Raw genomic sequence first — 27,088 nt, forward strand, 5'->3', positions numbered from 1 at the left:
TTCACTTCCTTTACCTTGCAGTGTCTAAGCTCTAATGATCCTTCAGAAAGTATGAGTAAACTGGACCTTTTCCAAACTTCCATAATGTTGTAATTGCAAGAACCAGGGACCTGATGAATTTATTTTAATTTTAGAATTACATTCATTAAAACAAGAGTGCTAATTAGGCATCCCAGCTGTCCATATTTCTAACACTATTAATCTTAGAAGAAACTAGTATTGAAAAAGAATGACTTATGCAATATTTGATACTTATAACATGACTGCCTACTGGTAGTTTGGCTTTTTATGAGCTTTGTATATCAGATGGTATTATCATGGATTTCGTTGCTGCAACTTATGTTTTATAGAATATACTTTTTAAACTATATATCTGTGTGCAGCAATAGTTTATTCATCTTAACTGCTGCATAATAGTCTATTGGTTGAATATAATACAATTTAATTAATAGTTTATTCATTCTCCTGTCCATGGACTTGGGTTCTTTCCAGTTTTTCTGTTTTTGTGAACATTCCTGTACATGCATCCTGGTGGCCATTGAAACACATAATTAAAAGAAAATCATAGACTCAAGATACGCAAATACTCAACATTACAATATAGAGTAAAATAATTTTCAAACCATGGATTTTTTTAATCTTTAGAATTCAATAGAGCTACTTTCTGAAGGGACCAAAGATCTATTTGATCAAAGTATTACTGTATTGATCAGACACTGACTAGAATTTCATATTCACTGTTATCATCTGTAGGTCAAGAGAATATAAAAAGCCTGTACAGGGTTAAGAGCAGGATCACAAAGGAAATTACTTTAAAAAATAGGACCCAATGATAGATTCCGTGCCTGTGACTAAAACTGTCATCAAGGATATTAAGCATTTCAAAATATGATTGGTTTTAAGTGTGATGTATCAACTTATAAGAAATCCTTTTTTTGCAACACACCAGGGTACGATTTCCTACCTGAGAGAATATGCAGTTATCTGCATATTAGTTGGCTCTGCATTCTTTACCTTTGGCCTCCAGTGATGGCAACTTTCATAGCTACTTGGTTTGAATTCCTAATTATAGTATATATTTAGGCTTATTAAGGAAGGGCATTTAGAGGTTGCTTTCAGAATGAACGTAAGAGTGCAAGATCCTGAAGGCCTGGGGCCAACAGATTGTCAGTCAGCTGAATTGATCAATTTCGTTAGTTTTCTTTATTAGTGATGAAGGACTAATGAGGGTTTAGACCAGCCGTGGGCAAACTACGGCCCGCGGGCCGGATCCGGCCCGTTTGAAATGAATAAAACTAAAAAAAAAAAAATAAAAGACCGTACCCTTTTATGTAATCATGTTTACTTTGAATTTATATTAGTTCACACAAACACTCCATCCATGCTTTTGTTCCGGCCCTCCGGTCCAGTTTAAGAACCCATTGTGGCCCTCGAGTCAGAAAGTTTGCCCACCCCTGGTTTGCCGGGGTCCAACCCCAGCAGGTCCAGGGGTCCCCAAAGGTGTGGATGGAGTCGGCGAAGAAGGAATGACACAGAGACAGCGTTCAGTTGATCAGCAGCCTAGCCAGGATCTCTAGCCAGGATCTCCAGCCAAGTTCTGGTCTGGATCTCCAGCGAAGTTCTGCTTAGGATCTCCAGCCAGGTTCTGTGTCCATGTTCTCTTGCTAGGTTCTCCAGCCAGGTTCTGTCCAGGTTCTCCAGCCAGGTTCAGTCACCAGGTTCTAGTCAGGTTCTCTTGCCAATTTCTGTAGTCAGGTTCAGTCCAGGATCTTTTGCCATGTTCTCTCCAGCGAAGTTCTTCTGTCTCTAGGTTCTGTGTAGGTTCTGTCTTCTTAGTTCTGTGTTCTAAGCTCTGTATTCTAAGTTCTGAGTTCTAAGTTCTGTGTCTTGCTGTCTTGTTGCATCTGTATTTATACCAGTTGATTCAATCCTATCAATCTCTATTACAAAGGTTAGGGCGTTTCTTATATTCATTCCAGGGAGTAAAGATTATGTAGCTTAAGCACGATTGTTCGTAGTTAAAGTGATTAATTACCCGCCTGGCACTTAGTTAAGAGTTTTTATTCCCTCCCTAACTTCAGGGGAAAGTCCCTACCTGGGGAAACAACCTTTCTCAGAGAGGAGACCTTGGTTAAAACACATAGTGCCAAGAAGGTGAGCAAACATATTAAGAACAATATGCCATATATGCCAGGTCCCTTGAAACAGCAAGGATGGACCGGCTCCCGGCACTGGTTTAGACGGATAAGTAGGGATATATACTATTTCCAAAGAAGGAAGTCAGGCACTGTGAAGATACCTTGTGTCACCTCCCTGTACCCACCCCTTCCACTCTATGGCAGGTATCTACCAAGGAGAGGAGGGAGAACACTGGTGTTGGTATACAGTTACAGCTTAACTTTTGCTAGGTGTAACTGTATTATACAGTAAATGAATAGTTATTTCAGCATACTAAATTGTTAGGCAAACTTGTGTCAGGAAGTTAACTTGAATAGCCCAGGTCAATTGAAATCTCTTCAGTGATTGGGTATTCTTTAATCCTCTTGAATCATTCCTTACAATCTTTCCTTTTAAACGGAAAAGACTCCGTTTTTAAAGCAATCTGTTGTGAATGTTCAGTGATTGAACTATAAGCATACATAATGACCTAATTCATTATTTCAAATGTTCATCTGTAAACCTGGATTTTCTTACTTTGTGTTACATACTTTTAAAGATTAAAAACCAGTACTGGACCCACTATATGCAACATTTTGGAATGTTTTGGACTATTTTGAAAATAAATATGATGTTTATGAAGGATTGTAAATGTATTGAGAGACTTATCCAACAAGTATACAGTTATCTATATATATAAAAGTCTAATATGCAAATTGTCCCCTTGGGAGTTTGACCAGGAGACCAGGACTTTGATCGCTTGCTATGACGTGTGCTGACCACCAGGGGGCAGCACGGAACGAAGGAAGGCCCCAGCGGCATCCAGAAGGCTCCGATTGGCCCTGATCACCACAGGCCTAGTGATCCTACTCGTGCATGAATTTTGTGCACTGGGCCTCTAGTCATATCATAAAAACAATGTAGGGAAAATATTTTTAGCTGGATAATGCTTAAGAACCAGCAGAGTCAATTTATTTGCAGAGGGGTCATAAGAACTAACTGAATTTTACCAGGGATTGGAAAAATGGGAATTACCAGCTATTTACTGAAAAATGAGGTGAAAGAAATAAAATGAAATTTCAACCAACTCTTAGTGCCTGTTAGTGTGTGATTAGGTATCTTTGATGTCCTATATTGATCTTTACCCTACCACTTATATATTGTCTTGAGCCCAGAGCTTTAGTTTATTAAAAAAAAACTGGAAGTCACATTTCATAATGCACCAGTGCTATTATGAATAGGAGAACACAAGTAAAAAATACCAAGAACCTAACATTTGATGTCGTTGAGTCTCTCTTTTACAAAGATTTGGTTAAATTATATTGCATCAACATTGTCTTGCATTAAGTAGGGTAATAATGATTTTGCAATTTCATTCTTTTATAAGACGATTGAAGAATAGCAAGACATCTACAGATGGACATCGGTACCTTTTTCGTGGCCGGATCAATACAGAGGTGATGGAAGTGGAGAATGTGGATGATGGTACAGGTAAGTGATTAGTAGATTTAAAATCAAAGGCCAATGGTAAACTCCCTCATAAGACAGACTTCTCACTTGAATAATTCCTGTGTAGTGCATTAGAGCTTAGAAATACTTTGTTAGATAGAGCAGTCAGAGGAAAAAGGCTAAAGGATTTTTGGCTGAAACACACTAACATTAAACACAGATATAAAGAAATAGCTGAGTAGGAATGTTATAGACACAGTTCCTAGTCTAGTGAGTGTGAATGCAGAAATATTTAATGGATGAATTGATTTTCTTTGAGTGATCTTATGTGTTATAAGTATATATGTGACATTGTGTTCCTATAATATAGTTAATGTAGAATATAGCAAACCTTAGATTTATTTTGGTATATAACTGTTATTAATATAAACAGGTTATCAATTTGTTTGTACAGGAAAGTTGTGGATGGAGGTGGTTTGTGTAATGTTAAGTTCTTTATCTCATAAAGATAGTAAACTTCTGCTCTGTACATTTGAAGGTATGGACTTTTATAAGTAAGTTAATACAATTATGATCAGTCCCAAACATTATATAAAATGAAGTTAAAGTAAATTAATTATTTACTACTTGAAAAAAAAAATTGTCTCTAATATGAATCCTTAGTAAATTGAATCACTCTTTTTCCAAAGATTTTAATTAGAATTTCAAAGGTATGCTCCTAAGAGAAAAGACAAAAGAATATAAAATATATTAATTGTTGATAAATGACTTTTATTCCCATATAGAGAAATGTCTTTGTAATATTCAATCTGAACATGGGATTGGGGTACAGATTAGCTTCCCCCTCCCACATACCTTTCTTGTCCTTCCTGGGTCTCAGAGGGGAGAAGAATGTTTATAATCTGTGGGGAACACAGGTTTTCAAATGCGCACCTGTGTGCCATTTCTCTATCTTATCATTAGCATCCTAACAAATTGTCCAGTTCTTAAAAGAGTGAACTGTGGTTGCCGCAGGTAAGGGAAAAAGACATGGGATGGGCCCAGTTCGGGTGGTGCCTGAGACAGGGCACTTCCCTTGGGAGCCAAGTCATGCTGTGGAGAAGATCCTCATTGGCTGATGGTGGGATGGAGGTGCGGAGCTGTCAGTCAGCAGGAACAGGGAGAAACCCCACATTTCAAATCCCTTTCTGTGCTGCCAACTATGGTTGCAAATACTCCCGTGATCACGTGTGGGACCTAGCAGGCTCTCTTTCCATGGCAGGTGTGCACGGTAGTCTTTACAAGGTGGAGTCGCTCATTTGAAGGCTTTCTAAAGAGACCATTTAGTGGCACTTAGGAATGCTACCTGTCTAAAATGTGAACAGCTCTCTGCTTCCGTGCTTGTGGTGGGAAGACGTGAGATAGGGGCAGGCACACCCAAGCCTCCGCGCTGCCCTTCATTGGCCCTGTCTCCCCGGGGAACCTCTGCCCTGTTGCATCCGCAACTCTCTTTGTTTTCTTCCCTGTGGCTCACTTCCTTCCTTTTCTTCAGATGACGTGGTCGTCAACATTTGTACCATCTGCCCTAGAAGTCGAAGTGAATTTTGTATTGATTGCTATGGTTACTGTGCTGATGGGAAACTGGGACACTAGATAAAGACATGTAATCATCCAGGGCCTTTGGAGGGATGGGCTTGCAGTGCTGTCCTCAGTGTATCTGTGCCAGATGTAGGCGAGTGAGAGCCTGTGAGGGGTAATGGATGTTAGAAATGTTCGACAATTGAGCACTGACTGCACTCGATATATAGACATTTTGTTAATTTTTTATTTTTTGTTCTTCAACACACACATATAAAGGAAAGGTATCTTGAAGAATTCACTGGTTTTGGAACTTTTGTGAATTGAACGACTGCATTGAAATAATATTATAGATAACATTTGCTCATTCACCTTTGCTCTTTAATTTCCAGCTGACTTCCATAGCAGTGGACACATTGTGGTTAATGGATGGAAGATACATAACACAGCAAAAAATAAATGGTTTGTGTGTATGGCAAAAACACCTGAAGAGAAACACGAATGGTTAGAAGCTATTTTGAAAGAAAGAGAAAGACGAAAAAGTGGGTATATGAATTGGACACTGTTATGCTTGGTGAATCTCTAAGTTAGCAGAAAAGCAGATAATGGGCAAAAGTTATGAGAAAGGAAAAAGGTATATAATGCTTACTTGAATTTCCTATGTGATGTAAGTCCCCCATGCTGAAATAATTTTTGAAAGCTTCCAATATTATTACTTATTAAAATAAAAGAATAACCTTATGTCGTTAGCAAAATAGTTGTATTGTGACTGGCAGTGTCTTTTAAATAGTGTCGTAGTCTGGTCGGGCTGCTATAACAAACTACCATGGGCTGGGTGGCTTATGAGCAACAGACATTTCTTTCTCACTGTTCTGGAGGCTGGGAAGGCCAAGGTCATGGCACCTGCAGAGTCTGAGTTCTGTGACAGGCCACTTCCTCATACAAGGCCTCTTGCTGTAACCTCACAAGGTGGAGGGAGTGAGAGGGATCTCTCTGGAGTCTCTTCTATAAGGGCACTAATCACATTCATGAGGGTTCCGTTCTCATGACCTAACCGCCTCCCAGAGGCCCCACCTCCTCATGCCATCTCACCAGGGATTAGATTTCCACATATGACTGTTGGGGGCACACATACATTCTGTTTACTGTTTACAGGAAATAGTTTCACTTGCTTTCACATTCGTTCCATTTTCTTTGCACTTTATTCTTGCCATTTCTACAGCATCATCACAGAGTTTTCCTTTAAGAGACAAGCTTCAATAATATGCAGTTTTGTAGGGCCTCCAACAATCGTTCTCTGTATATTTAGTAGTACACTGAAAATTCCAAATACGTTAGTGTCCTAATTATAGAAAAGGGCACTTTGGATATATATTAACTTTTTAAACATGTTACAGTAGCACGGAGTATTGTGTAACATAACCCAATAAGGAGCTTGTTCACACCGGGCAGGCCTAGCTCAAATGTGCTTCATGTTTTTTTAGGGAGATCTGTGGGAGGTATTTGGTCTGGCAATATTCAGTTGTCTGCAAGTAACCATGTTTCTGTGATTCAGCTGGGAAATAGAAATGCTTATATAACTGCTAGTTTCTTTATCAAATAATCAATAAGAAACATGACTGTGTATTCTTTCCCTAGACGTCTAGGAATAAAACATCTCATTGGTGATAAAATTTTAGAACATGAAAGCCCTTTCCATCTTCAGATATTTTTCCTTGGAGATGTATAAATTTTCTACCTTGATTAAAATATCCATAGTACACAGTTGTGCTAAGAATTTCCAAAGCATTTTCAAATACTTACTCCTTTGATTGGTGTTGGAGGAAGAACCAGATGGTAATTTTTAAGACAAAAATTTTGAATGCATAATGGACTCCTAAGTTTTGTTAAATCTAGCAGTTTACTCAAATATAGCAGATTATTTTAAAATAAATTGAAATTTTCATCAAGTTAAAGATTTATTTTTCAGAATGACTATGTATGTAGATATGCCCAACCCCTCCCCCCCCAAAAAAAAAGTGGAGGGGGGGGAGAAAGAAAGAAAGAAATCTGTATGTTAATAGGCTCAATGCTTTTTAAAATATATTTTTATTGATTTCAGAGAGGGAGAGGGAGAAAGAGATAGAAGCATCAATGATGGGAAATTTCCATTAATTGGTTGCCTCCTGCATGTCCCCCACTGGACATTGAGCCAGAAAGCAGGGCATGTGCCCTGACCGGAACTCGAACCATGACCTCCTGGTTCATAGGTTGACGCTCAGCCACTGAGCAGACCAGCCAGACAATAGGTTCAATTGTTAATGGGTTATTCACTATTACTGACAAATGTTAATGGCTCCTGCCATTGTAAAAAATAAAATGTTAGTACGAAATTCTGTAGCTAGAAGACTAAAATAATTCAAGTAATTCCTCTGCAACAATTCTTCATGAAAGTCCCACTGATTAAATGTCAGTGTTCCTAGGATTCTGCTTTGGCACTGGTCTCCTCTAAACTAGATTCCTTGCCTGGGTCATCTATTCCCACCAGATCAGCTTCCACTCTACATTGCCAAGTTCTCAGTCTTTATGTCTAGCCTTGTCCGCTCTCCTGAGCTTCATACTTACGCATCCCACTGACCCCTTGGCTCCCCTTGAATGTCCAAGGTCAACCTGGTCAGTGCTGGGCTCCTCCTGACCTGAAACCCTTGCCCACTATGCTTCCCACTTCCTTTCAGTTGTCATGTCAAAAGTCTGGAAGGCATCCTGATTTTCTTCTCTTGGCTTCACACGTACAATTAACCTGGTGGTGTGTCCTCCCAATACCACCTCCTAGCTATTTCTTAACTCTGTTCCTATTATTGTCTGTAGGGACTCAAACTTGCATTTCCATCCTAATGATCTCCCTCTTTCTAAACCCTCCCCCTTTCAGCTTGCCCTCTGAGCTTAGTTTCCAAAGCAACAGAACTTCCTTTCCTGCTCTACCCTGCCTTCTCCCCCCCTGATTGAAACAGATGTTTCCCCAGTACCTAAGGGATGAAGGACCTTGAACTGCAGTTGAGCAAGGACTCTGCCTAATCCACCAGTGAATCTCCTGTGCTCTCACCTAAACCCAGTGCTCCCTGTCTGTGCTGCTTCACCTCGGTTAGCTCTCATGGCTCTTTTCTCTCTCTGAAAAATCCTGTTCATACCTCTGCATTCACACAGGCCCTTCTGTGAAGCCTTTCTGAAAATTTCTCAGATAAGGAATCTACTCTGAGTGGGTCCCTGTTGTATCAGAATTTTTCCTCTTAGGCTGTCTCTAGGGTCACCCTGTCCAGTTGTTCTGATGGAGTCCTGACAAAGGGGTCCACAGGGTCTGAGATACAGCTATTCTTCCTTCACTGGCCAAACCATGCACCTTTGAGGCAGAGCTTGCACAAAGGTGCCAGATCACCTTGGGCATCTTACCTCCACTGTCTCCCTGTACCTCATGAGCTTCCTGAACACCAGGCCTCTGTAATACAGAGCTCTGTACCCACAGCCCCAGCACATGGCAGACATGCAATAAAAGGTTGTTTAATAAAGGCATGAGTGAATAGACTTTTTCAGTTACCTTTGTTTCATGTTTGATAGGTTTAAAATTAGGAATGGAACAAGACACCTGGGTAATGATCTCTGAACAGGGTGAGAAACTCTATAAAATGATGTGCAAACAAGGAAATCTGATCAAAGACAGAAAAAGAAAACTGACTACGTTCCCTAAATGCTTTCTTGGAAGGTAGGGTTGGTGGTCTGGGTGCATATATATATTTTCATTATCTCATGTGTTAATTTTCTTTATTTGTTTTTCTTTAAAAAATATTCTCCTAAGCATTTTGAATATTTCTTTATTATCAACATTTTCTGGCCTATAGTGGGATGAGGGAATGGATGTAGAGCTGGAAACCATGAAAATGTAAGGCATTTATCCATTCATTCATGACTTCAGTAATTTCTGATATACTATGAGGCTGTGCATGTAGAGGCTATGCCTGCAGTGGGTTTGCCGGTAGCGGACAGACTGGCAAGGACATGAGTACAGAGGATTCCGCTGTGGCACTGGTCTCCTCTAAACTAGATTCCTTGCCTGGGTCATCTATTCCCACCAGATCAACTTTGACTTCTACGTGGCCAAGTGCTCAATCTTTATGTCTAGCCAGTGAAAGTGATAGGAAAGTCAGAGAAGGCTAGAGAACTGAAGAAACACAGTGTAAGCTACCATATATACCAAAAATATATTTAAGATATATTAATTTTAAATATAATTTTATTGATTTCAAAGAGGGAGAGGGAGAGAGAGTGATAGAAATATCAATGATGAGAGAGAATCATTGATCGGCTGCCTTCTGCACGCCCCCCCACTAGGGACTGAGCCCGCAACCCAGGCATATGCCCTTGACCGGAATTAAACTCAGGACCCTTCAGTCCACAGGCCGACACTCTATCCACTGAGCCAAACTGGCGAGGGCGACTACCAGTTAATTTACTATTTTGATAGGTAGGCTCAGGATGAAGGGCAATTAATGAAGAGTCTGAAAAAGTGGGTCATGGGAGGAGCAGGCACAGAGCAAGAGGCAGGGAAGTCGCCTGGGCGTTTAGCATGGATGGACTGTGCGTGTCCTTGGGGTGGTTGCAACAGCTGTGCCTGGGGAATCCCTGCTGGGTTAAGCAGGCAGGGCCAAGGGGAAGGGCAATGCCTCAGGTTCCTATAGGTAGGCCAGGCTCTGGGCTGGATTCTTTCTGTACGTTATTTCTAATCCTCAAATACATACTTATAGTTTACAAAGATTCAGCAACGAGGAATCAGGGAGTTTAACACGCCCAAGTTCATACAGCTAGTGGATGTTAAAGTCAGGTCATAAAAGTAGATTGGAATAGTATTCAAAACCCAGACTTCACAGTCAGGCTCTCTCCGTTCAGAGCTGGTCCTGAGATTTGGAAAAGTTAAATTTCTCTTTCCTCTCTAAAAATGGAGATTATCGTAGTACTTACCTGTACTACCTACCAGAATGTCTTGTTAATTAATTAGCTATGCAGACCCCCAAAATCACCATGGGCCACCCCCCGCCCCCCAAATCCCCGTCCTATTAGAAGAATATAGGCCAGGAGCCTGTGCTTGCAGGGAGGGCGGCATGGAATCTCTTCTTCAGTGGGCGTGGTCCTCACTGTGGCCACGTGACTGCCAGCAGGCTAGTGTTGCTAGTGTCCCCAGTGCCCCAGCAGTTGGATCTTGTGCAAGAGAAAGAGCAAATGTGAATCCACCTTGGCTTAGTAGCTCCATATTGCAAGGAAGACGCTGTTTCTATTAACAGCCTCATGGACATAACTTCCAAGGTCCCCACAGGGGCATGCCTACTGATGAGAGTCAATTCAGATTTTGGCTTTTCATTAGGTTTTATGAGTATGCATTTCAGCCACTGGGGTCATTTTTACCATAAGCCGTGCTGCCTACTAATGCAGCGGACACCCTGCCTTCATCAAGTTTCTAGAGAAGCAGGTTCAGCAAGTTAACCCAGAGTCAAGCTTGTCCTTATTGAAGGAGACGGGTTTTGTTAACCCTTTACCCACAAGCTCTCCTGGGGCTGTGGTGCTAGTGAGATGCAATGATAGGCAAAGAATTCCCCAGAGCGCCTGATACATAGGAGACTCAGTAAATGTTAGCTGTGTTAATGGTGGCCTTTGCCATACTCCCTCTTGTGTCCAGCATGACCTGCCCAGTTAGGAATTTATGGTCAAATTACCCTGTAATGTTAACTTCCGTTAGATTAATTACAGCATCCCCTTTTGGTCCATACTCTTGATTTGTAACAGTACTTGAATTTTGTTCTTTCCCTCATTTGAATTTGACACAGTGAGGAATCTGGTGACGTCAGAATGTAAAATCATGCTTTAGCTACATTCCAGCCATTTCAACGTCCTTGTCAATCTTCGACATTTAATAAGTGCTCCATGTGCCAGGCAGTGGGCTGGGTTTCTGACCTTCCAGCTCATTTAATCTTGTGTCAGCACCGTGAGGGTGATATTATTTCTATGTTACAAGGAAAACCCTACGGTTTAGAGAACTGCATTTACTAATCCAACATCACACAGCTATTAGAAGCAGGGACGGGACCTGAATCCAGGTTGTCTTACTGTGAAGAACACAATCTTAACAGTTACACTGTATTTCACCTTCTTTTATTTCCTTTCTCTCGGGTGGTGCTTACTTAATAGAAAAATAAAAAGCACTCTAACAACTTGTTCTGCCTTAAAATGTGCTTGTTAGACTAGACATCACATTTAGAATTCCATGTTCCTTGCCTATTTGTTCTTTAGCCATTCGTGTTGCTTTTGGTTTTGAAATAAATAGAGAAGCAATTTCTCCACATGTTTCATAGCTTTGCTTCTCTTGACCTCTGTGAAAAAGTAAAATCATCCTAAAATATATTCATTAGTCTACGTAAAGTGTCAAATGTTAGATTTTTATAACGTATGCTTGATAAAATTTTTATTGTAAAATGTCTCTGTCTTTAGTGTTCTTTTAATGATACCACATGGCCTTTAAAAAATTTACTACTGAGCTGGTGCTCTCTTTCCTAAGTGTTACAAAACATGACTCTTCTTATCTGCGATGCCTGGGGCTCCTCACCCCCTCCCGGATTGTGAAAGACGAGAGCCCTAGTCCTCTGTGGCCATTCACAGCCACAGCCTCCGTGTGTGGGAGATGGTTTTGCGCTGGAGTATTCCTTACAGATGACAATTTAGATACACCAATGAATTTACCAAATAATTTTAAAGTTTGGGGAAAGAATAGTAAAGCTATTCTGTGTCTGTTGTTGTGTATTAATTTTTTTATTGCTGCAAAACAAATTACCCCCATACCTAGTGGCTTGAAACAACACCCATTTTATTAGCTCCTAATTCTGGATGTTAAATACTGGGTTTTCTGCTCAAAGCCAAAATCAAGGTGTGGGCTGGGTAGGGCTCTTACCTTGAGACCCTGAGGAGGAATTCACTTCCAGGCTCATTCAAGTTGTTGGCAGATTCATGGGTTATAAGAATGAGGTTCCACCTCATGTTGGCTCTAGGCCAGGATGAAGCTGCCTGCATTCCCATGACATGGTCCCTCTGCCTTCAAAGGCAGCAGTGGCATCTTCCTTATGGGCTTTGCATTTTCCTCACTTCCTCTTGGGCTACCAGTCTCTGCTTCCAAGGCCTCAAAGGGCTCAAGTGATTGGCTCAGGCCCAGTGGGTTGATTTCCATATTTTAAGGTCAGCTGACTTGGGTTGTTAATTACATATGCAGTACCCACTGGCACTACCTACATTAGGATGTGTTTAAAAAACGAAGGGATGGGATTCTTGATAGGGGGTGGGCGGGCATCTTCAGATTCTGTCTGCCATACCAGGCACACAGTTTTGTTTTGTTTGCCCTCTTTGAATTTCTGATCCACTTGTTCTCTGTGCCTGGACCGCCACATTCAAGAGTTTACCTTTTGCAAAGTGTTCCCCCACTATTACCAGTACCCAGCTGGCACCATACATAGTTATAGCACTATTATTGACTATATTCCCGATACTTTACATCCCATGACTATGATTGTCTAACCACTATGCTATACACCTGAAACCAATATAAAATAATACTGAAAGTAAATTGTAATTGAAAAGTTTTAAAAAGGAGTTTATCTCTTATTACTCTATCTAGTTCTTATTACTCTCTCCAGTTCTCTCCTTTAGCTATCTTTAGGATCTGTTGTATACTCTTTAGTCCAAAATTTGCCTTTATGTGGATAGTAACCTTATAATTGTTTTTCCCTTTGTGTTTATTAGAAGTCTCAACAAGTTAAATAGTTGTTAAGTATAGTTTAGGGAAGTCTGAATATATGGACATCGGTTGTCTAGAAGAGTTCAGTTTAAATAACTGAGCTTTATGGATATGAAAAGTGATTGCTGAAATACACTAAAAATAGTCCTTTCTATTTTTGAGACACCTTTCATAGCTGATTGATGAATGCATGCACAGATAGACTTCCTGGGGAAAAAATTAACTAGTTAACCTTTTCATTGGATTTCTGCTGCAGTGAATTTGTGTCATGGCTGTTGGAAATCGGAGAGATTCACAGGCCTGAAGAAGGTGTTCACTTGGGACAAGCATTATTAGAAAATGGAATTATACATCATGGTAATGACTTTAGTAATTTTTTATTTATTCTATTCATCCATAGATTGCATGTTTGTTAGCTCTAATGATTAGTTTACTTTATACTAATTCTCCATATTATAAGGTGCTTATGTTTTTTCAACATTTTGAATAGCTAATATATGTAGAGCCGTGTTTCAGGGAGTGAAAGTTTCTGGTGATGTTTTTGCTAACTTTACAATGAACAACTACAACACAGGCAAGGATCAGAAATGCAAGTAAGTGTTGTGGGATTGTGCAGAAAGGGATGATGAGTTCTAACTAGAGTATTTAGGAATGCTTCATGAGGGAGTGGGATTAGTGTTGGACCTTCTAGAATGAATGGAACTCTGCCAGGGACAGAGGGCAGGAGGACATTCCATCCTGAGCAATATTATATGGCACTTAGGCTGGGAGCGGAAGTTCAAGGTGGCCTCTTCAGGAACTAGCACAGTCTCATGTGGCAGACAATATACTTCCGTAATGCATAGACTGGGGTGGGGGTTGTGGTGAGAAAGGTGGGCTAACACCAGACCCAGAAGATTTTAACTCCCAGGCTGTAGTGTCTCAGGTTGATTCTTGAGGTAAGAAGCTGATGGACACTTTTAAGTGAAGGAGTGACCAGACTTGGTTTTAGAGCTACCGGAGGCAGGGCGGAGCCTGGAGCAGGCAGATTAGAGACTGCAGAGCGCCCCGTGCATGGGGGCCCATTCCATCCCCAGGCGTGAAAGGACAGGGCATTGCCAGGGCTGTGTCGGTGGGCATGATGAGAGTGGCCATTGCAGAGATTCGGGGGAAGCTGAAACAGCACATTTGAGAACTGGCTGAGGGAGATGAAGAATGACGAGTGAAATCAGATGATTCTGAGCTTTCTATTTGGATGTCAGGAAGAGCTAATCAGGAGGAGGATCAGGTTGGGGAGAAAATAAAGATTTGCTGTGGGTTGGATATGAGACATCTGTGTGGAAGTGCCCAGCAAAGGTTGAAAATGTGTGTGTGAAGCTTGGTGTAGAGAGAGTGAGAGACAGATTTGGGAATAATTTCAACAGAGTCATCATTGAGATTGCTCAAATCAGTAATAAGAAACAACAAATGAACAAAATACAAGAAAGCAATGATAATGAGACTAAAAATAAAAGCTTGGAGAATGTCAAATGGGAAATGTGGGAGAGGAGGAAAGGCAGGGAATTATGAATAAATATGGATATTTGGCTATAGTATTTTGATGTTGATTTTCTTTCTAACGTGGAGTGGGTTGAAAACAAACTAGATCCTCCCAAATTTTTCCCACCACACCGGGGGCCACTGATATCAGATACTTGTACCACCATCTATCTAGATAGGAATCATCTGGAAATCCGTTCTCTCCCTCTAAAAAGAAAAAAAAAAATGAATAACGTAAGTTTGTTTTGTTTGGAAGGGATATCAGAATGGAAGAATTTCACTCCTAATCTGTTTATCTCCCCTATGGCAGACACCACTTTTCTCCAACAATACAATTTTGAAAAGGAAGTGGTAGATAAATTCTGGATTAAATTTTATTTTGAAATTTCAAATGCAAGAACTGTTTGATTATTTAACTTGTGAGAATTTAAATCTTTTTGAACAGTGATATTAATAAGCCGATTAACTTTTTTTCCAAGCAATATAGCACTGCATACTCTCTAAGAATAATTAACACTGTTCTGTTCATCACAGTTTGATTTTAGTGGCTTATGCTGTACTATGGCTGTTTTCAGGATTTGGTCAGTTGTAATGCCAGATTTGGCATGCAGATTATTTTGTCACAGGAAATAATCTTCTTTCTAAGTGTTTGAAATTAACAGATTCCTTCAACTGGAGATAAGAAAACATATTATGCAATTTCACATTAATAATTTTATTAGAATGAAGAAATATGAGCCACATATGCTAATTTTATTAGTATGTGGTTCTAGCTGCGTTTTAGTGAAAATAGAATTCCCGAAATAAAGTTGAGTGAACCGTCTGTTTTAAGGAAAGCAAGCAAAAAATAAGTAGAAACTAGACTGTTAATGCTGTCAGTCACATTGCAAACACTGTGAGAACTTCATCAGAGGCAAAGCCTTGCTACACCAGGAGTTCAGAGGTTGAAGCGCATATGCTTTCTCTGTGGTGTGCTGATAATATTATTCCTGTCTGGCACTAGTATTTACATTGTAAATGCTAATGTGAGAACTCAGAGACCTCGATTGTTATATCCACTGGTGTGCAGAAGTTGCTTGTACACGCTCAAGAGAGCTGGTAATTACATTTTTAAAAATTTGCAAGGTGATTGCTAACAACTATTATTAAAATTTAAGTTATAGAAACATATAACTACCATTAAAAACAAAGGTAATAGATTCTTAAAACCCATCGCTTCCTAATTATTTTACTCTGTTTTTCTGTTAACTGTGCTCTTGGTGTTATATCTATTACTTCTATGTGATGGAAATACTCAATATAACGTGTCACCGCACACCTAAATCTGTGTTCGGTGACTTTGTTTTAGTGGCTTGCAGTTGGCCCTTGTGGGAGTACTTATACCACGGAAATTTGGCATATGCTGCAAATCAGAGCTACTTCTCCCATTTACCAGTGCCCCCCGGTAACATCACATAGTTGTTGAAGAGATGGCACAGCCTTTCTCACAAGATGACCCGAACTCCTCAGTTAATAAACCCCTTTTCCATGTTCAAGAAGTTGAGGGAGTACAGGCAACAGCGAAGGGTTTCAGATTAACCCTAGAGTAGTTCTCGAAGTCACAGGAGTTTGCCTGTGGTCAGCCCTGCCTTTTGAATAGGTTGAAGCACCACTTGTTTTATTGTGGCAAGAGACATCTGGGCCCGACATGTCCTGGAATTTTGGAGTAGCAAGACAGTAATTGATTTCAGTGAATCTTTAGGGATAAGAATGGGAATAGGTAGATGGCATAGGAGAAATAAATGCGTGGACTTGAAAGACACCATTGGATTTCCAAATATTTCCTCTCAATTTTTTTCCAAAATACTTTTAAAATTTTATTTTGGGGGCTTATTTTGGAAAAAGGATGCCAAAAAGCTGTGTTGTCTGTCTCTATTTGGGGTAGCAGTCCTTTCTCAATTTTGTGGCCATAAGCCACACATGTGGTTTGAATAGCTTGGGGTAGAATAGCTGAAAATTCACGCATGCGTGCGTGCGTGCGTGTGTGTGTGTGTGTGTGTGTGTGTGTGTGTTACAAACCTTTTGGCTTTTTCTCTGGATTCACCTAATGTGGTTAATGATATTTAATTCTGACAGCTTTCCCTCCCCCTTAAACATTGTTAGCAAAAAGTACAGGTCAGAGTTTTCTATCATGAAAAAAGAGCCCATTGCAGTAAATTGTCTCTTCTGCAAATGTCACATTCCCTGTAAAGAAAACAATTATTGCCCTAGTCGATTTGGTTCAGTGGATAGAGAGCATCAGTCTGCGGACTGAAGGGTCCCGGATTCGATTCTGATCAAGGGCACATGCCTGGGCTTGATCCTCAGTAGGGGGTGTGAAGAAGGCAGCCAATCAATGATTCTATCTCATAATTGATGTTTCGATCTCTCTCTCCCTCCCTCTTCCTTCCTCTCTAAAATCCATAAAAATATGTTTAAAAAAACCTACAATTATTTTACATGAAAACTCTGAGCTTCAATTTGAAGTTTTTCTTTTCTAGAACAGTCATTTAAAAAATGTGTCTGTAAAATAACTTCAGGAAAAAAGAGAATTTGAGAGGAAGTTTATTAGGAGTCTTTTTTAATATGAAATTATCCTAAGTATGCCAGTGAAGGATGACCACTCTCATTTTCCACTGAGAAAAAGAAATTAAGTGACATGAATAGAAAAGCATTTTTCAGTGTAAGAAAACTATTACAATCTTGGAATCAGTTGTATATTGAAATTATGCAATCTGCTCTCAAGATCTAAACACAGGGTAAATGGTCAAGACTGGTCTATGTGTGGTCTTGGCTTGATCACTGTGGGATAAAACAGATAAATGTTAAAATTCACTTCTAGGGCTGAGACTCAAACCATAACTCACTAATTGGAATATCTTCTCTTTGAAGGGCACATTTTGCTTGACTTTGTGGCACTATAAAGAAATAGAAAACACAAACTAGTATATTTATCTAAATATAAATACACACAATTACATATAATATGCTAGCTAAATGTTGCTAACCTCGATTTAGTTCTTAAGTCATTATATGGAAATGGTAAATGTATTATATAACCAAATCTTATGAATCTTACTATCTAAATACTAGAATTGTAATACTGTGTTAGGAAAACAAAAGCTTTTGATAAAACTAAAGTTTCAGTATTTGGGAAATATGTATTTCATAAATGTATTTGTTTTTAGCTGACACTCTTTTTAGATTTCTAGTATTTTCATATTTTGTTTTTATGTTCTTAGTTACTGATAAACATCAATTCAAACCAGAGCAGATGTTATACAGATTTCGCTATGATGATGGAACATTTTATCCAAGAAATGAGATGCAGGATGTGATTTCAAAGGTAACAGCTTCTACAATCTTCTATCGATAGCAGAATTCATGTCATAATTTTAAATGCTGTTGAGAAACTTAAAATATTCTTCTAGAATTGAAATTTTTAAAATGACATGCATAGCAGACCTCAAAATTTTTTGTTATTTCAAGAATTCTAATGTAAAATTATTTTTTTCATTCGCTTATCTACTTCTAAGTGGAAGTAATGCAACTGCATCATTCAGAAGGTTATAACCATTGAAAGCTATTTCACATGTAGCAATAAGTGGTCATGGTACATGACTAAATTAAAATAATACGAATATTTAAAATTAATGTTATGTCATTTTTCTTTGTATACTTGACAAAATTTATATTGCTATACAATGAACCAGTAGAATGATGTTGCTGATGATAGATTTATTTTCTGTTTACATTATATCTTTTTTAAAAAATATGTTTTTATTGCTTTTGAGAAAGAGGAGAAATAGGGAGAAAAAGAGAAACATCAATGTGAGGGAAAAACATTGAGCAGTTGCCTCTTGTACTTAGGATCAGGGATCAAACCTGCAACCTGGGCATGTGCCCTGACCAGGAATTGAACTGGCAACCTTTTGGCTCATGGTATGACATTCAATCAACTGAGCCACACCGGCCAGGGCACATTATATTTTGTTATTTTGTATTTTAAGAAAAATAATTTAAAAACCCCTTTATATATGTATATGTCACATGTGTATGACAAATTCATAGCACAGTTAGTTCTATTTTTAATGATTTAAGTCATTATTTTATGACTAAGAGCATATATGTTATGTTGTAATGTCACATTTGAATAACTTTTATATTGGTTGAGATGTATTGATTCTAGAATAATAAAGTGAATAAATACATTTATTTCAGAATATCATTGGTTTGTCCTTTTAGTGCTCTTACTTGTTTTTGACATGTCTTTATTTTACAATAGGGTGTAAGATTATATTGCCGTCTTCATAGCTTATTTACTCCAGTGATAAGGTGAGTCGGTTTCTAAGTTCTGGGCAACTTATATGGGAACATTTACATTGCATATTAGTTAAATATTATCTACCTACAACTTGTTGGTTTATTTTATTTTTTTCCAAAAGTGAAAATTTTACTATTAAGCAATAATTTATCTTAAAATATTCCTAAATTTTCTGAGGCTCTAAATATATAGTTTCTTCCACTCTTTTTATTCTGACTTCTATAATTATTTGCCATTAAGTTATAGTAAATTATAGACTTTATAATGAAACAATCCATATTCAGTTAATATTTAATAAACAATAGTTGACTAGAGGATTTGGAAATATTGTTTATTATAAACATTTACCATTATGGTTGCTTGTATATTAATTTTTAAATTAAATTGTGTAATCCAATGTTGGATGTGTATTTTATTTCAAAATATTTTCTTTGCATAAAAGACCATTAGAAGAAAATATTCTGAAATAAAATACACATCCAACATTGGATTACACAATTTAATTTCAGAATATTTTCTTCTAATGGTCTTTTATGCAAAGAAAATATTTTATACTTGAAAATTAAGAATCATTTGGGAGTTAATAAGTATAATTTAATAATTTTGTTCTCCACTGCCCTTTTCCTTATAAAGAGATATGCTTTTTACTTTTAAGAGAAATTAGGATTAATTTTAAGTTTATCTCTTTAGAAACACAGCAGAAAACTTTGAGTTTTGTGTTATGATTAAAATTGGAGAAGACCATCCAGCAGTATCATGGTGATTTGTAAAATACACTGCATATGTAATATACACTAACTGATAGAATGTAACACGATGGTAATCGGATTTCAAATGGCCAGATATCATTCACAGTTTGTTGATTTAAACATATTATTCACACACAAAATACAGATGTACTATTTCCAAAATGAATAAAGAGTCTTTTCAGTTGTGGTTATAGAATCCAAATGTTTGATATACATTGTTTCTAGTCTTCATTCTGATTTCCCACTCCAAGGAAATGCAGAGCTTAATTAAAAATAAAAACGTTTCAGGAGTTGCTGTTTAAGTGAATTGGAATGCCCACTGATGTTCCATAGAGAACGCATTGCATAGTCTGGCGAGAAAAAAGGATCTCTCCCATTATTTCTGAAAGTGCCCTGTCCCCTTGCCCTTCACACAGTAAAAAGAGGAAAAAGAACCAGTATTTGTTGATTCTGTGGCACAGACACCCTGTAAATGTTTTGGATAATTTAATACTAAAAGATGTTTGCTTAACTCTGTAGCAAGTGCATATTTATATTTATTTTTCTGCTAAATTAATAGAAAACAATAATGGTCAAATTTTTTCATCTCACCTATGTAGATGTAGAGTTTGTATGTGAGAAAATAGGTTCTGAAAATATATTTTAGGCATATGGAATTTCTTTTGAGAAAGTTACTCTTAATAGGAGCTGATAAGAAGGAATTGTTCTTTGGCTAGAAATGACAATTTTTCATGAGCTGTCAAGGGAAAATTTATGGGGGGAAAAACCCCATAAAACAGATGGGATGTGTGATAGTTATTCTTTTAATATGTGTGAACTCAGCTTATGAAGAGAACAATCATTTGGGTGAAGAACCCACAGACCCACATGTGGTCTATAACAGATACACCTTTTCCTTTCTTAATAATGCTTATGGGCACCAAGATGAAATGGGTGGTGAGGTATCAACAAGGAGGTATGTTTTAAAAGATTGTTGATTACTAGCTAATCTAATACATTTATTATTGAAATCTCAGAAATTTCCACCATACTTCAGGGAGCCCTTTATGAAAGTGGATAAGATGATATGAATGTGCATTGTAAATCCCTGTCAGAGGCTAGAGAACTCTGAATATAGTTAATAATTGTTCATCACTTTGAGTCGTTTACAATTTGGATTTTTTGACGTTTTGAAAAGTCTGTCGCTTTCTCTTTCTTCTTAAAATTTCATTTATTGATTTGAGAGAGAGGGAGAGAAATATCAACCTGTTGTTCCACTTATTTATGCATTCATTGGTTCACTTTTGCCTGTGCCCCAACTTGGGGATCAAACCCACAACCTTGGTACACGTAGCTTGAACCGAGATAGATGGCCAGCCAGGGCTCTCATTCCCTTTTGATCCAGACCTGCAAACTCAATGCATTATAGATTTTTGCCTTTGGGGCCTTGTTCTGATCACGAGCACTTGGGTGGTATCTAACTAAAATATGAATGGTTGCTCAGACCTGGGAAGTCTACTGAAAGAAGTCTGGTGTGGAAACAGTTGACTACCATGGTCCCCTGGGGATGTGGTGTCACTGTGACAAAATGCATGACATGGTTCTCAGTGCACTTACCTTGGATAGGCCTACAGTCTTCCAGTTCAGCTGAGCCAAATGAACACTCCTTTAGAGCAAGTCCAGGCTTCCCAGGGAAGTCTGAGTGGGAATTCAATGATTGCTTTCTTCTCTACTTTTTGAGATGTTTTGTATAATCTATCTTGATTTAAAGGGGAAAAAAGTCCATTTTATTATTCTTTTATTAATGAGATATTTTATGTCTAGCTAAGTTATTACCAGGTAATATAGCAGTAGTAATCTATTTGGATATGAGAAAATGTGAAAGAAGAAATGCCCTGTTTTGGTATCATTGTGGGTTTCTTCTATGTGGGTATGAGCTGATGAAGGAGTTTTCAGGTGTTGTGCAGACCTTGTAAACGTCTCTTACTTACACATAATGTGGACAGTTGATTCAGATTGCATTGAGTAAATGCACATATTGAATGAAGTGTTTCTTACTCACTTATCTCCTTCCCTAATGTTTTTTGTTTCTTTTTTCTTTATAGAGATAAAGATTACCATTTAAGGACCTACAAATCTGTAGTCATGGCCAACAAACTGATAGACTGGTTAATTGCACAGGTAAATAAACAAATAGAAGTTGCTCAGTTACGTTCACTGTTGATGTAAGTTTGAGAACGTGATTGAGGTACATTTTTTAAAAAAAATCCTCACCTACACATGAAACACAGTGAAATAACTTGACCAATTCATACAGCTAATATGAAGCAGAATTAGGATTTGAGGCTAGACAATCTATTTGAGTTCAAAATCTTCAGGCTTAACTTTTGTGCAACATTGTCTTTGAAGAAGACATTCCTATTTTTAAATAATCAGATGAGATAATTAGATTTTAAAAAGTGAAGTGTAATATGAATATCACGAAAAAGAAACAATAGGCATATAATAAAAATGTTGCATGTTTTGTTCATGAATTTGTTTTAAAGTATCTGTTTATTAGTCCTAGCAAGTTATTCTAATCTTCCTATGCCTTTTCTCTATTAGGTAATAATTGCACTTTGACACTATAAGATTTAACAACCATCTCCATACATTTTAAATAGGAAAGTACAAAATTTGTTGTGGTTTTAATTCTGCTTAGAATATGCAAGCTAGGAAAATGATATTTGCTAATCAGGGCATGTCACCTATCATAATAGATATTCAAATATAAACTTATTTAAATGTTTTATTATATTAGGTCAGCTAATGAATGAGCAAATATTTTCCCTTCATTAAAGAAAAGGCTAAGAAAAGTGATATCCACTTTAACAGATTATACTATTTTGGGGAGGGGATATTGCTTGGTTGAAAGTTGTTGTTATGTTTGGGTATTTGAGTCAGTGTCATAAACAGTTTTACTTTTTTGTTATTAAAGAAAGTGGCCCACTTCCTGTTACAACTGTATAATAACATTTGATACTCAATCATAAAAATGTTTATTTTGGTTTCAAATATTAATGTTTAATTCACATTTGATTAATCTGTACACATACATTTTGACATTTTTTATAATTAATATTAATTTCTAGATTTTCCAAGACCACTATATTTTATAGCACTTAAATTTATTCTATTTAAAGTTAAGATTTTAGATTAATCCAACAGTTACCTTTAGATAAAACTTAAATTCATACACACAATGGGTTTACTAGTATAGAGCCTTTTCTAACACTGGTCAATGTGTGTCATTGGAATTGGTTCTGTACTTGATATCAGAGTTGGAATTTCACATAGGAACTATAATGTTATAGAAGTCACATGATCTTGTACTATATATTGGTTATGTGAGAAAACCGAAGAACATTTTTTTTAAAGTAAAAGCCAGTGTTGAATAAATATTTGAAGTCAGTTATCATCATTTTTGTTTTTCTTTTGCCATTTTTACTTTCCAAGTGTGAGCATTAGAAGAATAAAGTAAGTTGCTCAAAACCTGGACAAGGGTTGCATTGGGCTTTTCTTTGGGGGGGTTGGGGTTCAGTTATATTGAAAGAGAAGCTTGCATGTGTTGTCTCAGCCAAAAAGTTTATTCCAAGGGTCTTACCAGTGACCCTAGATTAGTACATTTCAGTTTTTAAAGAGCAAGGCCATTTGATGGAAGGGAAGTGATAGCTGAGATTTTTTTAGTGTGTGATTTCAATATATAGGCTATTTCCTGGATGCATAGTTGGGATACAATATTGAAGAAATAAGAGAAAGGAGTCATTTTGGTAGCAATAAATTTTAGTTACTTATATGTTTTCATACTTAATCAAGTATAGTTTGTCTCAAGAAATGTTAAATCTTTGTTTTTCATTGAAGGTCAAAAGATGTTTTCATTACCAAGTGAATGTTTTATAGCAATTAGATATATTGTGGGCTTATGAAAGCAACGGAAACCATAATATATGAGTGGTTTTGTCAGGTTAGTGCTGCGAATATCAAATGTAGTAAACATGCAGGACTTCGGTTGCCTATTAACCTGTACAGTGCTCTTTGGTTAACAGGGGGATTGTCGCACCAGAGAAGAGGCAATGATATTTGCTGTTGGACTTTGTGACAATGGATTTATGCACCATGGTAGGAATTTTTATTCTGGAAGCTTACGGATATATTTCACTTTTTTGTTTTTGTTAGGATGCTGGGGCCATCTCAGTGTTCCAGTGAAGTAATTTAGAAATGAACCAGCAAGACTATCTAGGCCTTGCCATGTGGGTTACCACATCTGCATTATCTCCCAGGTGCCATGATTAGCCTTGTATTTTTCTAGACCCTAACTGATTCCAGAAGAGCGAGGAATTGAGTTTAGAAGTTTGAAAAAAAAAAGTTCATATGCTTCTTTGAAATTATTTCAGATCAAATTTATGGTTTGTTTTTTTAATGCTAGTATATATTAAAATGATTAAATGAGAGTATATATTGTTAAGTATTTCTTGTCCTTTTTATCGTTCTTTTTATAAAAATACTTTCAAACTTATCTCAGAGAACAAAATTATAAATATCTTGGAGAAATCTGATTTTTTGGCAACTAATTAAAGATTGATTTTCTTTCTTGTTTGATGACTTCATTCCCCTTAAATTGATAAAAATAATGAGACTTAGTTTTCCCTCTCTATTCATACCATCTTGGAAATTCCATAAACCCAAATGATCTTTTTTTATTGTTATATATATGTACATATATATATATATATATATATATGCTTATAAAGATGTATTTGATAGTACTTGTCAAATATTTGTTAATATATATGCTTATATACATTATTTAATAGCACTTGTCAAATATTTGATACCAATTTTTCAATTACTTTCAGAAGGTTGTTACCTTTTTATAAAAAAGAAAGCAAAAGTTAGCAATTTTGAGAGCATCCTTGGATATTGTATAGCCTTTGAGAATTCCATTACATTCCACTATCTCTAGAGCACTGTCAGTTGTGATATAGACTTATCAATCCTTGAAGAGCAAACCATTGAATGGAAGAAATGGCATCATTATAGGGGATTAAAACTATAATATCAAGGTAGAAACAAGCAGTAATTGGATCTCAACACTTATTTTTAAATGCTTAGTTACAACGAACATTTTTCCGACAAAAGCCTCTGTCAGTAAAGCACAATCAAGTCAGTGCATGTGTGTCCTTCCTGATGTCTTCTTCTCTCACTCCTTTTAGACAGACTATTTTGGGGAGGAAAACAGTAGCAAAACACCCTGTGTGTTTTGGGAAACTGCTTATGTCATGTAGGCAAGACCTAACTCGATCTCACTTTTATTCTCATTTCTATGGTCAGCTGTGACTGTGTTACTTTTTAATTTGTGGTCAATAGTTTCACTTGTTAACTCACATTGCCAGCCAGTCTCTCATCCAAAGATCAATACGTGCATACATCCGGTTAATAATTACTATTTGGAACTCTGTAAAAATAATAAAATAGCTATCATTTTTTATTTCTTACTCTGTGTCAAGTTATTTACATGTATTGCCTCATTTTAGTTTTGTACAATATCATGAAGGTTTAATGAGGAAGTTGAAGTTCAAAGAGTGTAGGTAACTTGTCCAATGTTACACGTAGGTTCAATCTCAGACCTGGAATTTAAATGCATGTCTGTCTCAGCATCAAGCCTTAACTTTCTACTGTGCTGTGGGGACACTGCCTTCCCTTTAGCTCCCTGGCTCAATGAATCAACCTGTCCCAACAAAGAACTCTTCAAGGTACTACTGAAAGATTAATGGAAATGGAAAAGATTTCTCTTTCAACACATTTGACTGCTGTCAGGATCTTGCTGAATACAGATTCTCTCTATTGATATTAAGCCTTTTAAAAAAAGCTTATAAAACATAATTCTTGTATCCAGGAATCTTAGGGATTTGGGGGGAAATATTACTGTTCAGACAAAAGAGAAAAAACTGGGCTTTGCATAAATAAGGTTATTTGAGAATAATGCTTTGAAACAGAAATGAGCTAAGAATTAATGGAAACTAAAATCACATTTCACCCAGAAGACATATTTCTGGTTTCAAGTGTTAGAACAAAGTGAGCACAATGGGAATTGCTCATAACATAAAAACAACACTTAATCCATTTGAATTTTCCCAGAATTGTGCAGGATATTAAAATCATACTTAAAATGTTTACTACAAATTCAAAACACTGTAGTTTTCTATGTTTTGGATTGTATACATTTTTTATTCAATATAATCTTTTATTTAAGTTTAGGCTTTAATCTGGAAAGTTAAAGACGTGGTTAAGTATAAAAAAAAGTTAACATTGACAAAATATTAAAAATTCAAATCCTTTAGGTAACAGTAATTTAAAAGAAACATTGGCTTGAAATTGTAGAAAGAAATGGAAAAAATATTATGGATATTAGTGAGTGTAACTTGTTCAAGGAGTGTAAAATTGAGGTCATGGTACAGTTATTACTTTACTGAATGTCTATCACTTTGGACGAAGAATTTGATTTTGGGATTAATTGAAACAATTTGAATCTCTGTTTCATTAGTCCTTGAAAAAAGTGAATTCAAAGATGAACCTCTCCTTTTCCGTTTCTTTGCGGATGAAGAAATGGAAGGATCCAATATGAAACATCGACTTATGAAACATGATTTAAAAGTTGTGGAAAATGTTATCGCTAAATCATTATTGGTAAGTTTATTAATATGTTACATAAGTTTTCTTCTTGGTTAGATATTAGCAGGAGATTACATAAACATGTTTGATGCATATTATTTATTTCTGTTTGATTTAAAAATTCTTTTCCTACTTGCTTTATTAATAATGTTAATATTTTACATTTCAGATTAAATCCAATGAAGGCAGCTATGGTTTTGGGTTAGAAGACAAAAATAAAGTTCCAATAATTAAGTTGGTAGAAAAGGGGTCCAATGCCGAGGTAATGTAAATTAGCATTATTATTTTAAGTTGTTGCGCATGACATATATAATAAATATAAAATTTCTAAACTAATTGAAATCAGTCTTTTACTATCCTATTGAAAATGTTTCTGAATACCCTTATTCTGAGGTTCTATCGAATACTCTCGGGATCTGTGAGAGGAGTCATCTGGGCACTCAGGTGTAGTTGTGGGGAGGTATTGGAAATATCTACAGCTGTGAACTTGAGCTCCTGGGAGGCCAAATGGCTCATTACATGCCCCTGGGACTTCCCTGTTCATGGATTCTAGCCCAGAACCCTGTGGGGACTGGGTAGAGTGGGACTGTTATGCATGTCAGATGGTTCTTCCATTAATTCAAGGGCTGTGTCTTCTATTTTCCTGTGTCTGTTGACTGTCATATAAATACAACTTCCATCAGTAAAGAACACACTTTGACCTATTTTCTCATTGGGTTAATGTTGACAGATGTTCTCTCACCTCACCAGCCTTTTAAACCAAGAAATCTCCTGATCATTTATTTAGTCATTCATTCACAAATATCCATTTGGTACCTACTG

At 37.1% G+C, this 27,088-nt stretch overlaps 1 protein-coding gene across 1 annotated transcript in view; it reads left to right on the forward strand.

Annotated features, from left to right (window-relative positions):
- PREX2 (phosphatidylinositol-3,4,5-trisphosphate dependent Rac exchange factor 2) overlaps positions 1 to 27,088 on the forward strand; it is a 217,378-nt gene that overhangs the window by 77,398 nt on the left and 112,892 nt on the right. Inside the window, exons 8-17 of the mRNA XM_036338466.1 lie at positions 3,545 to 3,648; positions 5,556 to 5,705; positions 8,755 to 8,899; positions 13,224 to 13,324; positions 17,746 to 17,849; positions 18,789 to 18,838; positions 21,661 to 21,736; positions 23,641 to 23,713; positions 26,139 to 26,281; positions 26,436 to 26,528. Coding sequence (XP_036194359.1) covers positions 3,545 to 3,648; positions 5,556 to 5,705; positions 8,755 to 8,899; positions 13,224 to 13,324; positions 17,746 to 17,849; positions 18,789 to 18,838; positions 21,661 to 21,736; positions 23,641 to 23,713; positions 26,139 to 26,281; positions 26,436 to 26,528 — 1,039 coding nt within the window. The remainder of the gene's footprint in view (positions 1 to 3,544; positions 3,649 to 5,555; positions 5,706 to 8,754; positions 8,900 to 13,223; positions 13,325 to 17,745; positions 17,850 to 18,788; positions 18,839 to 21,660; positions 21,737 to 23,640; positions 23,714 to 26,138; positions 26,282 to 26,435; positions 26,529 to 27,088) is intronic.

The sequence above is a fragment of the Myotis myotis genome, unplaced genomic scaffold, assembly GCF_014108235.1.
Source record: "Myotis myotis isolate mMyoMyo1 unplaced genomic scaffold, mMyoMyo1.p scaffold_m19_p_16, whole genome shotgun sequence".
NCBI lineage: Eukaryota > Metazoa > Chordata > Mammalia > Chiroptera > Vespertilionidae > Myotis > Myotis myotis.